Source organism: Herpailurus yagouaroundi, unplaced genomic scaffold (genome assembly GCF_014898765.1).
Source record: "Herpailurus yagouaroundi ecotype Mexico unplaced genomic scaffold, PumYag 164, whole genome shotgun sequence".
In the NCBI taxonomy this organism is placed as follows: Eukaryota; Metazoa; Chordata; class Mammalia; order Carnivora; family Felidae; genus Herpailurus; species Herpailurus yagouaroundi.
In genome coordinates this window covers 2,196,846-2,214,392 of record NW_024412405.1, presented here as the reverse complement: position 1 = coordinate 2,214,392, position 17,547 = coordinate 2,196,846, and the positions used below count along the sequence as shown (strand labels likewise).

General features: G+C 51.4%; 1 protein-coding gene across 1 annotated transcript; it reads left to right on the top strand.

The window, feature by feature from the left end:
• The first annotated feature begins 27 nt into the window (after nucleotides 1-27).
• On the top strand, nucleotides 28-17,020 carry TEX29 (testis expressed 29). Its single transcript, XM_040487065.1, has 6 exons — nucleotides 28-156; nucleotides 264-356; nucleotides 3,936-4,046; nucleotides 15,023-15,092; nucleotides 16,013-16,182; nucleotides 16,850-17,020. Exons 2-6 carry the CDS (start codon nucleotides 299-301, stop codon nucleotides 16,888-16,890), a joined length of 450 nt encoding a protein of 149 aa, XP_040342999.1. The 5' UTR covers nucleotides 28-156; nucleotides 264-298; the 3' UTR covers nucleotides 16,891-17,020.
• The last annotated feature ends 527 nt before the right edge of the window (nucleotides 17,021-17,547 follow it).

The window sequence follows — 17,547 nt, the reverse complement described above, 5'->3', positions numbered from 1 at the left end:
ACAGCAGGCAGGGCGGGCCCACCACTGGAGCTAGGTCCCACTGGTGGGAGCGGTGGAGGGAGGAGGTGCAAGTTTGTTGGATCCAAAGTTGTCCACTTGAAGTGGAACTGTGGGACCGTGCGGCTGAGCAGGCTCAGTGGGGGACGTGGTTGCCAGGTGAGACCGGGGTCCGCTCTGCCCAGCCCCACCCCTGTCACTAGACCGACCATGGCCGCCAGCCCCCCGGCGAGGTCCTACCTGGGCTGACCTGTTGTCTCCCCCAGGTTCCCTCGACCCCGCGTCTCCGTCAGCTGCTACGATGACACATGCACCAGAATTAAAGAAATCCCCTTCTCACCTCCTGAAGAAATTTGCAGGTAACGGAAAGATCGCCATGGGGGCTGGTCCACCCCAAGGTGATGGCGGTCAGTCACCAGCTTGAGCCAAGGAAGGGGGCAAAGGAACGTGTGCTTTCAAAAATAACGCAGGAAAAGGCTGTGCAGCCTCCTCTCTCAAAAGTCTCAGTGCGGAAGGAAGCTCCTGGACCTGAGGCATTCACAAGAAACGCATTTAACTCCCAGGGCTCTAGGGTCAAACCCGGTTCACTGTGAGGTGTCAGACTTCCCTTCTGTCTCAAAGTGGTTATGGCGAGAGTGACTTTTTCGTGAGGGGAACACGTTTCTCCGCGGTAAAGCCCTCCTCCCGCTTCCCTGGTGCCCAGGGTCTGCAGTCGGACCCCTGGTACTGGGTGCTGAAGGAGTCTGCTAAGATGTGGCTTTCTGCAAGGCTTGCGGTCACTGGGAGCCCCAAGGTAGGTGTCCTGGAAGCCTGAGACCCTGGGGGACCACGTGAGGAGAGGGAAGGGCTGTTCCTGCTGTGCACGCTCGTGCTGACTTCTCAGGTAACCCTTCTCCGTGCATTGCTTTGGTGACAAACAGAAGATAGGAAAGTGGAAGGAAAAGAAATTTGGTTTTCTTCTTCTTTTTTTTTTTTAATTTGGCTTGGAGTCAGGCCTGACGAGGGAGGGTCCCGGGCCGGCCAAGCTTCCGTGAGACACATTTCTCCTGTCACCTGACAGGAATCCACTGAGGACCAAGCCCTTGGGATGCCCTTGGGGGCCGGTCTCGGGGGGGCTGCATCACACAGGGCAGCTGGGAAACGAAGGTCAGTGGGTCTCACTCGAGGCCCCAGGGTCCAGGCCCAGGCTCTAAACCAGGCCAAGGGGGCTCACGGGAGGGGCTGTGGTTTCTGATCAACATGGCTCCGTGCAGAGGAGGCAGGTGGCCTGCACCTGGGGCACCAAGTGGGCGGCAGAGATGGCTGGCCTGGAGTGCCCCCTGAGTCTCCTGGTGGAAGCGCCTGTGTGGAGGACAGTCCGCTCTCAGGGCCTGGGGCATGGGTGGCCCATCTCGCCTCTATTCAGGGCGGTGAGACCGGGGACCCTGGTGCCCACCCCGTTCTGAGGCTGGCCAGGTGCCCCTTCTCTGGGTGTGGCTGGAGTGGGTTGGCCAGTCGGGGGCGGGAGGTCATTGTCCCTGTCCTCACTAGTCTGAAAGAGGGGCCTGCTTTCCTGGGTCACAGTGATCCACCTGCGTTTTGACCATAAACTGCCCTTCCACCAGTTTTGGGGGTGAACTCAAGTGTCTCTGTCGTCCTCTGTGGACATCGACGTGGCTGTTAAGTGTTACTCTGAGGTGTGGGAGGTGAACAGGCGGAGGGAGTGGGCAGGTAGGAGATGGGCCGGTGGGGTGGGCAGGTATGGGGGCTGGGCTGGCGGAGAGGGAAGGCAGGTGGGCAGGTGGCACCTTGCATTACCACGGGCAAGGACGCGTCTGCACGAGGGCGTGTGTGAGAAGACACGTAAGCATGGCAGAGGAAAGACCCGTGAGGACACTTGGAGAACCAAGCCAGACCCGCCTCCCTGGCTGTGACCCAAGGCACCTGGTCCTCATGAGGCACAGGGCACTTCCCCCAGGGATGTTGGGCCCCCTGCCCTTGTGTTTTATTTTGCCCCAGTCTCTGTTTCTCCAAAACCGGAGGTGCCCAGCGGCCTGGCCGTCGCAAGGGCTGCCGTCTCCCTCTTCCTCGTTGCCTTTCTCACCTGGGCCCTGGCGTTCCCTGGATGTCATGGGCAGCACGGGGTGCAGCCCCAGCAGCCAGGCCCTGCCCAAGGAGATGCCAACCTTCTGGCTTCCGCCCCATCCCTAGGTCAGGTGTCAGGTACCATTCCCAGCGAGCAGCGTGTGGTGGGGCAGCTGAAGGCACCGCTTCTGGTGCCCAATGGTCACATGATTTGGGTTGTCCTTTGATGCTTTTAGCTGGCCAGTCCGGGGCTACAGGATGTCCTCAGTAAGGCCTCACTAACCCGCCCCCTGCCCCGTCTCTTGGGGGTTGTGGGCTGGGCAGAGGGGTCACTCCAGGGATGGAGATGTGGATGAGCTCTTTGTGTTGGGCACCTTTGCAGAAACACATCAGGACCTTGTGGGAGGTGCAGGCAGAGAAAACAGTCCTGGGGAGGAGGGGGTGGGCACAGAGGTCTCAGGTGTAATGGGGCACTGAGCTTCCACACGGGTGCGCTGGGGGGCCAGCTGCTGTGGCAAACGATCCCATTCGAGTGGTCAGGATGGGAACTCACATACCTGTGTTTTCTCACCTGGGGAGTAACATTGAAGAGACAGTCATGAACAAAGTTACGCCTGAATGGATTGTTTTCCCCCCCCGTGCTGTTTACCAAGATAAACTTCCACTGTCATGGAGCCATGTGAAGAATGTCCCCTAGGCTCCGTGAAGGGCACCCACCGAATGGGTCCTGTGGAGACAGTGGGAAAGGGGAGATCTGGGCTCTGCCTGGCAGCTGTGCGGTCTTGGGTCTCCTGGAACTCTCTGGAGCCGGTGTTTGCCGCCACCCTGACTGTCCTGTGGGAGCCACCAGCGGGCACCGTGTGGCCACCCTGAGCGCCTGGCAGGCCCTCTGCAGCCCAGGCCCCATCTGAGGTGGAGGGCTGACTGAGGGCTGGGTGACCGCAGGCGGTGGGGGAGGCCGGCCCCACCTGCCCAGCAAGCCTGGCTGTAGTGGGGGGCAGTGGGGCAGGAGGGTGACAGCCAGACTTCCCCATCTCCGACCCTGCCTGGCCTTGTGTTGCCGGTCCTGCCACACGTCTGGGCTGTGCTGCTGTGTCCGCAGTGACATTCCAAACGCACGTCTCAGAAAAGAGCAGGAGGGACAGTGGGTTTCCCTGGATCCCCTGCACCTGAAAGGCTTACCAGCCCCAAGGCAGCCGGAGACCCCTCCTCCCTTTCCCTCGGGACCGGAAGCCCCAGCAGGGTCTGGGGCAGATGTTGCTGACTGCCGGTTAGGGGACTCACTCGTCCTCCTAGCTGGACACGCGTTAGCCGTTGGTGCCAGAGCTGTGCTGAGCACTGTCCCCACCATCTGCTCATGCACGTTCAGTGTGTTCACTTCTGAGTTTCTTCTTTTTTTTTTTTTTTTTTTTTTTGGTCAAAACTGTCATTTCACTTGGTCCTTTTGATTCAACTTTAAAATGCCAAGCTATCCCTTAGCCTGTGTTGATAATTTTAACTCACGTGTGCTTAAATGTGCATTAATTACGCATTATAACCTGAACCCCCCACATCTGCTGGCTGTATCAGATCTTTGTTTTCTGTTTGCTTTGCAGAGTGCCGATGTGCGCGAGCACTCTGCTGAGATGCTGTATCTCCTTAATCAGCAGGGGACTCTGCATTATTCTGTGCAGTTAGCTTGACATTGTTTTGTTCAGAAATCTAACTCATTCTAGATCCTCGTGTCAAAGTGAGATTCGTCGGATGCATAATTAAAAGCATAACAAAACCCCACAGTGCAAGCCCACGGGTGCCCCCTCCCAGGCACGAGTATTTAGAACTCCGCCGCGGCTGTGTTCTTGGTGCTAACGGCTATGTGCGTCTGTGCTTTGCAGTGTGTGACATTCCTCTCTACAACATATGTGACTACAACATCACCAGAGACCGGTGCAAGGAACTCAGGTGCTGCTTCTACAAAGGCGTGTGCTATGAAAAAGCGGTTCCCAGTAAGTACCCGGGAAGCCCGCCTCCCTCCCGGGCGCCTCCTGCTGGACGGGCCTCTGTTGTTCCCTGGTCCCATCACTCTGCTTGGCACCCTGGTGGGAAGAGCAGTTTTAGGGTCTGTGAACGAGGGAAAAGCCACCAGAGGAAATTCACTCCCAGATGGAATCCACCTGATAATAGGGAGGGTACTTCTGGGACCCTGGGCACGCTGGGGGTGCAGAAGCAGCTGGTTCCGGGCGTGCTGGTCACCAGCTGTGCACAAGATCAGACCCACTGAGCGTGGGCGCTGGAGCCCTGCAGCCGGGGCATGAGGGCCAAGGACGAGCCCCGATGGGGCTTCTCCTCAGGCTTGTCACCGTCAGAACAAAACCAGACTCCCACTGAGGTGCGTATCCTGACCCCTGGGGCCTGGGATGTGCCTGGGGAGACCAGGCCGGCAGGGGGTCCAGGGATGAGGGGGCAGTGGGGGCAGGGAGAGGCCTCCACCCTCAGTAGGGCCCGCTTCCCGGAGGTGGTGAGGGAGGCACACAGTGGAAGGAAACAGGGGAGTCACAGTTGGGTGGGAGAGGCAGGTGTGGAGGGGGTGTTAGCGGGGCCCCTGTGGGAAGGGCTCTCTAGTGGTGCAGTCTGGGTGTTTACTCACACCTCACAGCTTTGGTCTTCTGTGCCTCGAGAATGTTCTTCTTCTTTGTTTCTACTATTCGTTTTGAGAGAGTGCGAGAACAAGCACGAGCAGGGGAGGGACAGAGAGAGAGGGAGAGAAAAGGATCCCAAGCAGGCTTCGTGCTGTCAGTGCAGGGCCCGGCATGGGCCTCAAACTCACGAGCCGTGAGATCATGACCTGAGCTGAAATCAGCACTTGGACACTCAACTGACTGAGCCCCTAGAATTTTCTAAATAGTTGCAAACCCGTCAAGAAATTCCACTTGATGACTGATGTGTCTTCTTGCCCTGTTTGTGGCCCTTTCAGCAATGAGGATGCTTGGCTCTAGGAGTGTCTGGGAACGGATAAGCAAGTCTCTGCAATGAGGCAGCCTGCTCAGGGCCCTGTCGGAGAGGGGGAGGGGCCGGCAGGCAGGAGGAGCTGGCAGCTGGCCGTGGTCACCCAGCAGCTCCGGTGCTGTGGGACAGCGTGTCCCAGGCCACTCTGCTCTGTCCCCCGTCCCCAATGGATAAAGGCACACTCGTGCCACACAACTGGGAAGGTTTCTTCTAGTTTCCTCCTCGGAGCCCCAGGTAGGCTGAGCCCTTAGAGACAGACATGGGGACTTTCCTCTCATTCCCGGACATGGGAAGGCCTAGCAAGTCAGGAACAATTGTGACTGGTAACTGTTACCAAAGAGTGACCCACTGGGGCCACCTGGATCCCGCCTAGCCAGCGCCTTCAAGAAGAAAGTGACCTTTTGGACAAAAGGATTCAAGAAGCAAAAGCCATCAGGGGATCCTGGCTTGCCAAGGGGAAGCCTGTGTCTTGCTTTATGGTGAAGATTTGGCACTTGGGGCAAAAGAAGAGGAAGTTTGGCTTCTCAGAAAGAGGCGCAGTCAGAGGCCCTGAGCAACACCATCAATAGCTGGGAAGATTTCCTGATGACAATGTATCTTCCAGATCTTGACTTGGGAAGACTTGGGTCCAGACCCTCACTACTGATCTCTGCCTCTGGGAGACCCAGGCATCTCTAGGATCCCACACCTTCCCCTGAACCTGTAGATAGAAACAACTGGAAGTTACCTCTTTTTTGGTTGTTATCTTTGCTGAGACCAAATTCCTATAAAATTTACCCTTTTAAAGTACACAGTTTGTTGGCTTTTGGTATATTCACAGAGTTGAATCCCCACTATCCCATCCAGAGCATTTTTATTATCCCCAGAAGAAACCCTGTACTCATCAACTGGACAATCCCCATTCCCCGTCCCCCCACCCCACCTCCAACCCCCGGGAACCACTGATTGGCCTCTATGGGTTTTCCCCTTCTAGACATTTCCTATTAATGGAATCCTACAGTGTGTGCCTTGTGTATCTGGCTTCTTTCACACAATGTTTTCAAAACACATCCGTGTTGTAGTCAGCATTTTATGCTTTTGTATGGTTGAATAACATTCCGGTATATGGACATGTCACATTTCGTTTACCCCTGTATCACTTAATGGACATTTGGGTGGCTTACACTTTTTAGCTATTACGGATAATGCCACTATGAACATTTGTGTGTAGGTTTTTGCATGAACCTGTTTCCACTTCCCTTGTGTGTTTACCTAGAACCAGAATTGCTGGATCATACGTTAACTATATTTAAAAATTTGTTAAGGAACTGCCAAACTACTTTCCCAATTGCTGCACTGTTTGATAGTCTCAAGAGCAGTACGCGAGGATTCCAGTTTCTCCCCATCCTCGCCGGCACTAGTTGTCTTTCTTTTTGATTATAGCCATCATGGTAGATGTGGAGTTGTAGGTCACTGGGGTTTTCATTGGTGTTTCCCTGATGAGTACCATGGTGAGTGTGTTTGCATATGCATTATTATGGCCATTTGTATATCTTCTCTGAAGAAAAGTCCATTCGGACTCCTTGTCCGATTTTTAACTGGGTTGATTGTTTATTGTGGGGTTGTAAGAGCTCTTTGTATATTCTGGATAGTAGACCCTTAACAGATACGTGATTTGCACCTACTTCCTCCCAATCTGTTTGGTCGTTTTACCTTCTTGATAGTGCCTCTTTGAAGCACAAACTTTCTTAGTTTTGACGATGCTTAGTTTGGTTGTTCTTTGGCTGTTTGTGCTGTTGGTGTCCTAGCTAAGAAACTATTGTCTAATCCAAGGTCACAAAGATTTACATCTCTGGTATTTTCTAAGAAGTTTATAGTTTTAGCTTATGCCTCCATGTTTCTGGTCCATTTTGAGTTTTAATTTTTTTTACGTGTTGTGAGGCAGGGATCCAACTTCATTCTTTTGCATACAGATATCCAGGTGTCCCAGCATCATTTGTTGAAAAGACCATTCTTTCCCCCGTTGAATTGCTTTGGCATCCTTGTTGAAAATCAATTGCCCGTAAATGTGAGGGTTTATTTCTGGACTATTGTTTTATTCCACTAAGCCGGTATCACACCATTTTGATTAATGTAGCTTTATAATAAATGTTGAAATTGAAAAGCATGAGTCTTCCAACTTTGTTCTTTTTAAAGGTTGTTTTGGTTACTGTGGATTCTTCGTATTTCCATATTAATTTAGGATCAGCTTGTCAATTTCTGAAAAAAAATGCCATCTGACATTTTGATGGGGATATTTGTGTTGAATCTATAGATAACTTGGGGGTGGGTATTACCATTTTAATAATGTTAATTTTGATCCATGAACAAGGATGTCTTTCCACTTATTTAGATCTTTTCTTTCAACAGTATTTTATAGTTTCGAGTTGTGTTTCTTTTGTTACATTTATTCCTAAGCATCTTATTCTCTCTGATGTTGTTGTAAATGGATATGTCTCCCTAGTTTGGTTTTCAGATTGTATATAGAACCCTAGGAATATACACAGGAAAATCGAAAGTTTGCTAGAATACAGAAATATAATTGACTTTTGTATGTTGATCTTGTATCCTGCAACCTTTTGGGTTCATTTATGACTTCCCATTTTTAGTTGGTTACTTAGGATCTTCTAGATATAAGAGTGTATCATCTGCAAATAGAGATCATTTCACTTCTTTCAATACAGTTGGTTTCATTTCACTTTCTTGCTTAATTGCCCTGGCTAGAAACTCACTGATTCCATTCATCAGTGAGAATGGACATCCTTCTCTGGTTCCTGATCTTGAAAGAGTTTTCAGCGTCTCATCATTACATGTGCTGGTAGCCGTGGGTTTTACTAGAGGCCATTTATCAGGTCAAGTAAGTTCCCTTCTCTTCCTACTCTCTGGAGGGTTTTTATTACGAAAGGTGGTGGATTTTATAAAATTCTTTTTCTGCATCTAGTGGTGCTCTTGATGACAACTGTGGATTTGAGTTACTGTCTAGTATCCCATCCTTTCATCTGGAAGGACTCCCTTTAGCATTTTCTGTAAGACAGGTCTGCTCGTGATGAAGTCTCTGTTTTTGTGTATCTGGGGATGTATTAATCTGTCCTTCATTTTTGAAGGATAGAGTTGCAGTGTATAAAATTCCTAACTGACAGTCCTTCTCTGTCAACACTTAGAGTATTTCATCTTTTAGCCTTCTGACCTCCATGGTTTCTGACAAGGAATCTGCTTTTAGTCTTGAGGCTTCTTTATGTAAAGCACGTTTCTTCTGCTGTTTCCAAGATTCTCTTTTGACTGTTTGCCATGTGTCTTTGAATTTATCCTCATCATCAAATGTGGGAAATTTTGCCATTTCTTCAGACATTCTCGTGTCTGTCCACTCCCTCTGGGCCTCTCATTGTGCGTATTTGGTCCACCCCACAGGTCTCTGAGGCTCTGTGAGCTTTTCTTGATCCTATTTTCTGTTACTCGGACTGGGTAATCTCAACTCATTTATCTTCAAGTCTGCAGATTCTTTCTTTAGCCCACCCCAATCTGTTGAGCTCCTCTAGTGATGTTTTCATTTCTGGTATCATATTCTCAACTCCAGAATTTCTATTTTGTTCTTTTCTAAAAAAATAATTTCTGTGTCTGTATTGGTACTTTCTACTTGGTGAGATACCGTTCTCATACTTTAGCTCTTCAGATATGGTTTCCTTCAGTCTTTTGACCATATTTAAATTTTTTTATGTTTATTTATTTTTGAGAGAGAGACAGACAGACCATGAGTGAGGTAAGGGCAGAGAGAGAGGGAGACACAGAATCTGAAGCAGGCTCCAGGCTCCGAGCTGTCAGCACAGAGCCTGATGCGGGGCTCGAACTCACGAACTGTGAGATCATGACCTGAGCTGAAGTCAGACCCTCAACCGACTGAGCCACCCAGGCGCCCCTCTTTTGACCGTATTTAAAGGGGCTAATTTAAAGTCTTTGTTTGGTGATTCCAACATCTGGTCTTCCTCAAGGACAGTTTCTACTGATGGGGTGTGTGTGTGGCCATACTTGTTTCTTTGCATATCTAATATTTTTTGTTGAAAACTAGACATTTAGAAATATGTGGCACCTCTGAAAACTGTGTTCTCCTGCCTCCCCAAAGTTGTCGTTGGCATTGTTTAATGACTTTTCTGAATGAATTCAGTAAAGTCTGTATTCTTTGTGGTCTGCAGCCATTGAAGACTCTGCTTGTTAGTCTGCTGGTCAGCTAATGACAGAAATCTGCCGAGATGCTTGGAAACAATGTCTCACAGTCTTCGCTTAGGGGCTCTATGTGTGTGTTGGGGACATACCTTCAGCCGTCAGCCAGTTTTCAACTGTGCCTTAATCTTTACTCCACGCTTACACAGAGCCTTGAGTTCAGCCAGAAGTGAGAGCCTAGGACCTTCTCCGGTGTTTCCTCCGTACGTACACAGCCTTGAGTATGCCCATTGCCTTCTAGATTCCAGGGAATATGTCGCAGCTTTTCAAATCCCCTTCAGACAGATAATTCCCCAAGTTTTCCTTTTAAGCTTTCTGGTCCACCTATTGTCTACCCCCAAGTGCTATCGGCCACTTTAGCTGCCATGATTTTCCACAGTTGCCTCTGTTTTCAACAAATGCCTGAGAGAAAGTTGTTCACGCTAAATTAGCTCCAAGTCAGGTCAAACAAAGACAACCTTGCAAGTGGGATCTTCTAGTGAAGTGGCAGGTGGACAAAGTAATGACGGTGCTCTGGGCCTGGGACTTTGAAGGATCTTCAGCCCTGCTCTGCTCCCTCCAGGGATGCCAGGCTGCTAGTGGTCGCCATGACTGTAGGCTATTGGTTCAAGACTCGCATGGAATTAGAGGTGAGCAGGAGTGGGAATAGGGCAAGTTAAAATGTCCACAGGTCACTGTTCTTAGTGACCGTCATCTGTTCATCTGCAAGCTTTTGATTGGTTAAGTTTCTGAGTTCCGAAAAAGTAGATTCTGACAAATGGTGCCAATGTTCTCACTGGTTTTTATGGAGGAAGGATCTGGTGGGGGGAGGGGGGTTCTTTTCTGCCATGTTTTTTTTTTTTTTAATTCCTGATGTCACACTGGAAATTACGGACTCCGGTGAACCTCCGGTCCAGTCATACACAAGCGGGTGGTGAGAGCTGCAGGGAGTCACGGCGCTTTGTCTCTAAAGGGGTTTGCCCTCCTGCCTTTTCATCATAAACCCACAACCTTCGGGCAGAACCCTGCCTGGGCCCCAGTCTTCCAGCGTGGGATGGCCTGCCATCCGGCGGCTTGCTCTGTGCAGAGTCCACGGCCCTGGTGGCGGTCTGGCCGTCATCTGGTGCTTTTTGCATTTGTCATCTTTCTGTCTTTCTGTGGCCTCAGTGGCCTGCCACACACATCTCACTACTTGGGGGCCACAGACGAGTAGGGTCCGGCTCACTTCCATTTCCATCGTGGAGTTCTCCTTCCTGGAAGGCTCTGATGTCTTCCTGAGGTTTTTCAGAGATGTTTACCATTTGGGGCTTCTAAAAGCAGGAGACCTTCCCATCCAAAGGGCATTTGAATGTGTTCTTTCAGTCTTCTACGTATGAAGGTGCAGAAGCTGTTCGGTTCCCTGATGAGGTCACGCACGCGGTCATGGTCTTTGGTGGTCACCCCGATTCACTCCCGCCCCGGGGAGACGGCCCCAACAGCAGAAGGTGGCGAAATGGATCCTTCAAGGGAGATCGCAGCTGGCAAGGGTACACAGATTCAAGCTGCTGCCGCTTCTGTTTCCATCTGTCCCCCCACTGAGCATCTTGTCAGGAGCATTTTATGCAGGAGTTGGCCATTTTGTGCTTGTTAGTATGCAATTGAGATGTTGCTTATGTTAACATTATTACTTATGCCCATTACTCATATGAAGAATGAGCCTTATTCTTTTTTTTATTTCCATTTTTAAAATTTTTTTATATGAAATTTATTGTCAAATTGGTTTCCATACAACACCCAGTGCTCATCCCAGCAGGTGCCCTCCTCAGTGCCCATCCCCCCCCGACACCCATCAACCCTCAGTTTATTCTCAGTTTTTAAGAGTGTCTTATGGTTTAGCTCTCTCCCGCTCTAACTTTTTTTTTTTTTTTAATTTTTTTTTTGATGTTTATTTATTTTTGAGACAGGGAGAGACAGCATGAACGGGGGAGGGTCAGAGAGAGAGGGAGACACAGAATCTGAAACAGGCTCCAGGTTCTGAGCTGTTAGCACAGAGCCCGATGCGGGGCTCGAACTCACGGACCGCGAGATCATGACCTGAGCCGAAGTCGGACGCTCAACCGACTGAGCCACCCAGGCGCCCCATCGCTCTAACTTTTTTTATACTACGTGGCAATGAGAAAGAACGAAATCTGGCCTTTTGTAGCAACGTGGATGGAACTGGAGAGCGTGATGCTAAGTGAAATAAGTCATACAGAGAAAGACAGATACCCTGTGTTTTCTCTCTTATGTGGATCCTGAGAAACTTAACAGAAGGCCACGGGAGAGGGGAAGGAAGAATGAGCCTTGTTCTTGACAGCACCTGATTTACCAGTGTCTGTAAGGAACCCAGAAAAGAACACAAAGTCTCAAGAATTTTTTGTCCTGGAAGAGGCGTCACTGTTCTACAAGTGGGGATATCGTTTCTGCATGGGGACAAGTGTTCATCCTCTCTCCATCCTTGCACTGTTCATACAGGAGTTGCGTGGGCGAGGCTTTTTCTTAACTTCTAACTTGTTTCAGGCTCGAGAGGCTGGGCCGTCTGTGGGAAGAGTCTGGGCAGTGAGCCCTGCATCTGGGTTCTCACTGAGCCCTCAAGATATTTTTCATTTCCTTGACATCTTTCTCATTCAAGACGGCAAGCGAGCCTTTGTGCTGTGTAAGTTGTAGTATTCGGTGACAGGGTATTGGGAGTTCTTTGTGTGCATAATTCTATGTTAGGAAAACCTTTCACCAGCTTCTTAAATTGGCTGGTTTGAAGTGCACATTGTGTTGTGGCATAATCTGTATTATTAAGAATATGAACTTGGGAAATTAGCATTAGATCTTTGAGAACAAATTGGGAATCCAAAGAGAAGGACTTATTGTCATTCTTTAGTCTTTAGGGCACGTTATTTAACACGTCACTTTTTTCCAAGTGTTTGACTTCTGTTTCTTCATGGGAATCATGCAGATGATTTCAAAACTTTAAACTGCATCTGGGGGCGAACTTACCAAGAGATTTCTGAAAGAAAATTATACTTTCTTCAGTTGCTGCCATTTCTCTGTGACCAATCACAATATCTTGTTTATGATACACCATACATATCATTTATAACAGATTGTGTGCTGGCCAGCTCCTGTGCAGAGAGAGTCACGGAGATGCAGTCTCTGCCTCCAGGAACTTGACACCAAGGACCAAAAATACTTGCACCTGTAAAGATGCGGAAGCTATACTGAGACTTGAATACTCACACATGGTCCATGTGCGTGTGTCTCTTCAACGGCTTCACTCACATAAATTCTAAATTTACACCATGAAGTAAGGGATCCACTGAGGAGCATATATTCCCCGGAATTCAAGAATTTGAGGGCTCCTTTCTTGTCCCTTGAAAGCTCCTGGTTTGCTCGTTCACTTGGGTCCTTGCATTCAGTTCATTCAGCATCACTCAAAGTATACTTTCTCTGAGCCAAGCCCTTTGCCTACACCCTTGTATTACTTATTGTTGTAGAACAAATTGCTCAAAATTTAGCTAAATAAGGTCACATTCATAGGTACCAGAGGTTTGGACCAACAGATCACTTGGGGGGGGGGGACACAATTCCTAAATTGTGTCTAAATGATCTAAAATGATGGCTTAGAAGCTTAGTTGGATGGTGTGGGGCTTGGCCACTCATCCATCCGAGGGCCCGACCAGAACTGAAAGGTCTTCTCCAAAGTGGCTCCCTTTGTGGGCACGTGGTTCTGACGGTTAACAGGAACCCCTTTCCCATGCCGTGAGGTCTGCTTCCCTGTCCTTATGACATGACTGTCTCTTTCCAGAGCGAGTGACCTGAGAAAGCTGGGTAGAAGCCACAGTGACACTCTGACCTAGCCTTAGAAGTTACACCCTGGTTCAGAGGTAATGCTATCTCTGCCCCATGGAGGTGTCTGTACTGACCTGCGTGTGAATACCAGGAGGCAAGCCCTCCCTCAGGCCATCTTAGAGGCTGGTTGTTCTAGCCCTGGGGATGGAGAGGTGAACTCAGGTGAACACATTGCCCTGGGAAAGGCATCCCTGAGAGAAGCCCCGGCTGATTAGAACAGAGCCTCCAACAAGTAGCTTGCCAGTTGGTTCACTGCTGTGATGTGCTGGTGACCACACAGGCCAGCCCCCCACCCCCTCCGTCCTCTTCCTGATGCACGCTTGACCACGGAGCACCCTTCCTATGCCTGACCATCCCCTACTGAGCTCATATCAATATGAAAAAATTAAGCATTTGGCTTCAGCCCCCTTCAGTTTTCTGACTTCAGCCCCCACGGAAAGGATCCCGGAGGCCCCGTCCGTTCTCAGAGACCCTCTGGCTCAGTCCAGAGAATATAATTCCCACTGGAGTCACCTTCCCATGCCTGGGAAGCAGCTTTCTCTGCAGCTACTGCTTAACCTTCTGTCATGGGTTGAACTGTGTTCCCCTAAGTGATCTGCTGAAGTTCAAACCTCCGGTACCTGTGAATGTGACCTTACGTAGAAACAGGGTCTTTGCAGATGTGATCAGTGAAGATGAGGTCACGCTGAAGTAGAGGCCCTGATTCCAGTACGACTGGTGTCCTTCCAAGAGGAGCCTGAGTTAGACGCAGCGCACACAGGGGAGCACCACATGAAGACAGGGTCACGTGGGGAAGATGCCCCAAGATGACGAGGCAGAGAGCGGGGGACGCATCTACAAGGACGAGGACACCTGGGGGCGCCGGGCCCACCAGGAGATGGAAGAAGCAGGCAGGACCTCCCAGAGTCTTCGAGGGATACCTCCATTTTGGATTTCCACCTCCATAACCCAGACACTGTACTTCGCTATTGCGTTAAGCCACTGGTTAGTGGTGCTTTTTTCCAGCTGCCTCAGGACACGAAGGCCGCTCCCAAGGACACAGCGTCCAGCAGTATTCCTGCCAGTTAAGGATGGGTGAAAACGGTTTATGGGAGGAGGTAAGAGACTTGAAGCACATCTTGTCACTCAGGGTGGGGTTTGCAAGGAGGCTGGTCTCTGTCCCTTAAGAGTGAAAGTAGTGAGAGAAGCGGCAGTGGTGACAACGGTGTGTGTGCTGCCTGCTGGCAGCTCAGCTCTGCCCTCCAGTCCCCTGGACCCTTCCCTCTGCCTGTCGGAGACCGTGTTGGGTGGAGGGTTCCCGCCGGGGCACGCTCATGGGCACCAGGGCTCCCAGATACAGTGCCTCACTCTGCCTGAGACCGCTCTGTGACACGGAGACCCACAAGTCCATCCCAGCTGGGTGGGAGAGGGTCCTGTGGTGGAGGGTCCCCAAGAGAAGGCTCGGCCTCACCTGCGCCTGTTTCCACGGGGGTGAAAAGGGGCCCAGAGCTTTCCTGCACTGGGGACCATGGCCACAGGGGCCGCCTGCCCCCTCTGAGAGTCACCTTGAGGCCTTGGCTCTTCCGGTGGGCTCGTCTAGGGAAGACATGGGCAGTGTGGGGACAGTGGAGCCCCTTGTTAGTACAGCAGCCTTGGGATAACTCGCCTGAAGATGGAGAAACCGGTTCCTGGGAGTTGGAGGAGGGAGGCCCAGATCATGGGCAGCAAAGGGGCTTTTCTGGAGGAGACCAGGGAGCTGCCCGCACCACTGTCTTATGGGCAGCCCTCAGCTGTCCTCTTTATGGCCCGCGTGGAGCCCGTGGCAGTGTCCCCAGGGAAGGATTGGAAGAGAGGCCGCCTGGGCAGGGGCAGGGGTACTGCCCACCTCGGAGGCAGGACTGACTTGTAACAAACTGTTTTCCAGTCTACGTGCAGGTGTTTTCTGCCTTGATCGTGATCATTGCTGGGGCCTTTGTCATCACTATCATTTACAGGTCAGTTGTCTCTCCCTGTCTGAACTCACCCGTAAAAAGTGCAGGATGCAGGGCGCTAGGGAGCAGGTGGGGGATCCTCTCAGGGCCTGAGCTCCTGACAGCAGCCCCCATCCCCAGCCCATGCCAACGTTTAAGGAGCACCCACTCTGTCAGCCCCCTGCCGGCCCCCGTTTGCCCGTGAGAACCCTGTCCGGTGTCTGCTGTTACGGTGTAGATGAGAATCTGCCCTCTCCTTTCGGTGGGGAGGACACGAGGCCGTGGCCACTGGCAGCTGCCCCCAGGCAGGCCTGGATTCCTCGCTGCCACTCGGGGCCAAGGTACCCCCACCGCAAGCCCCCTTGTGACACGGAGAAAAGCCAGTGAGACTAGTCAAGTCACTTTGTCCCACAGCAAGGAAAACCAGTCCCCTCCTGTGGGAACTCCTCTGGTGCCCGGTGACATCCCGAGTGGCCTTTCTGCACAGTCATACTGCCCCATCCCTGTTCTCACCCTCTGGAGTCTGAATGCCACACACGATTGTGTGTTTGCAGCCTGTATAGGAAACTAACCTGGGAGCTATTAAGGCAAAGCGTGATCCTGAACCCTGAACCCTGTTTGAGGGGGACGTCCTGGTGGAGGACTGAGTGGCCCATTCAGTTTTCCATCTTTAATTTCCCTGATTGTTTTTTTTTTTTTCCAACGTTTATTTATTTTTGGGACAGAGAGAGACAGAGCATGAACGGGGGAGGGGCAGAGAGAGAGGGAGACACAGAACCGGAAACAGGCTCCAGGCTCTGAGCCATCAGCCCAGAGCCTGATGCGGGGCTCGAACTCACGGACCGCGAGATCGTGACCTGGCTGAAGTCGGACGCTCAACCGACTGCGCCACCCAGGCGCCCCTTTAATTTCCCTGATTGTAACAAAGAGTCTCTCCCCGTTAGAGTTGTTCAGGAGAGTAGGAGAGAAAAGGAAGTCCGCACGGAACTGCTTCCGTCTCCCATGTCCAGCGATCAAGTGGAATTGACGCTCTCCGGCGAGCAGGTGGGGTCCAAGCCTGGGAGTGCGGAGCTGTTGAACAGGAGCAAGGACAGCAAGGAGGAGGAAGAGGATGGTGAGGTGGAGGGCTGTCCCCGCACAGGGCGCAACTGAGGGAGCTCGTCTGTGCCGGGCACGTCCTGGCGGTGGTGTGGGGACCCGGCCGCTACCGTGACGGCCTGATGGTCTGCTGCTGCTGGTCCCAGGGGGGTGCTCTGCAGGAAGCACAGGCATTGATATATGTATTAAGTCTCTCCCGGGGCTCTGGCCATCGTTGCTTTTCACAGGCGAGCACCTGGCCGGGTTAGAGAAGGAAGCGTCCCAAATGGTCAGTTCTGCCTTAGGTGGCATCTGCAGGGACACGCCCTCTCTGGGTCTCTCCTTAACCCGTCAGTCATGGAGACTTGGTTTTACTGGAGCAGTTGGGAAGCAGAAGGGCGGGGAGAAGAGGTCTCCTGAAATGTCTTTTAGGATCCAGATCCTTGCCCCTGACCGAGCCGTGTTTGAGCTGTGGTCTTTCCCGCAGGGCAGGGCGTCACCTTCTCAGGGCACTTTCTGCAGAGCGAAGCCACCAGAAGCCACGCTCTCCTTGGGTAACAGAGCAGGCAGCACAGACCCACTGACCAAACTGGCCTTTGAGTAAATCGTTGTTTACATGGCATATAATTGGCGTGTTCACAGACCTCATGACGTGGCTGAGTATTCCATTCAAAAGATCCACTCTTTCTTTATCTTAAATCCAGCAACACTGACAATAATGGAAGATGAAGAAACTGAGGACTGAGGTGTACGGTGGAGGCAGAGTGAAGGTTGGCAGAAACACCCAAGTGAAATGGTCCAGCTGGCGAACCGCTGTGAAGTGTGTGATGGAAACAGGATCAATGACGAGACAATAAAGGTATTTTAGATGCTTCTTGTTCCGTGTCGTTGTAGTCAGTGCTGTCATTCTACCTTCAGACAGAGACAACCTGGGAAGTGCGCAGACATTCGCTGGAAGCTTCCAGCGCTCAGTGGTGCCACTTGTTAGCGCTGCTGGAGTCCAGGCAGCTCACAGCACCTCGCCGGAGAGGCCACCGCGCCCTTTCTCAGGAGACAGGGTAGGTGGGCTTGTCGCTCCAACTCACTGGGCCTCAGGACCTGCCCAGGAGGGGCGTGGCACCCATTTCTGGGAGGCCCCGGCGGTCTGCTACAGCTTCCTCACAGCCCCTCTTCTGTGACAGAACACGACTAGTGGGTGCTAACCTTGGGGGTTACAGCCCACCGAGCCCCTAGTCTTGGAGAATCTCTGCCCTCTACCTTGGAAACTTGTGTTCTCCAGAGCAGGTGTGGCTCATTCATCTGGACATTGTGGGCTTAATGTGTGTGTGAGCATGTGTGTGTGCATGCACCTGCATTCATATGTGTGTACACATGTGCATACATGTATATGTGTGCATGTGTG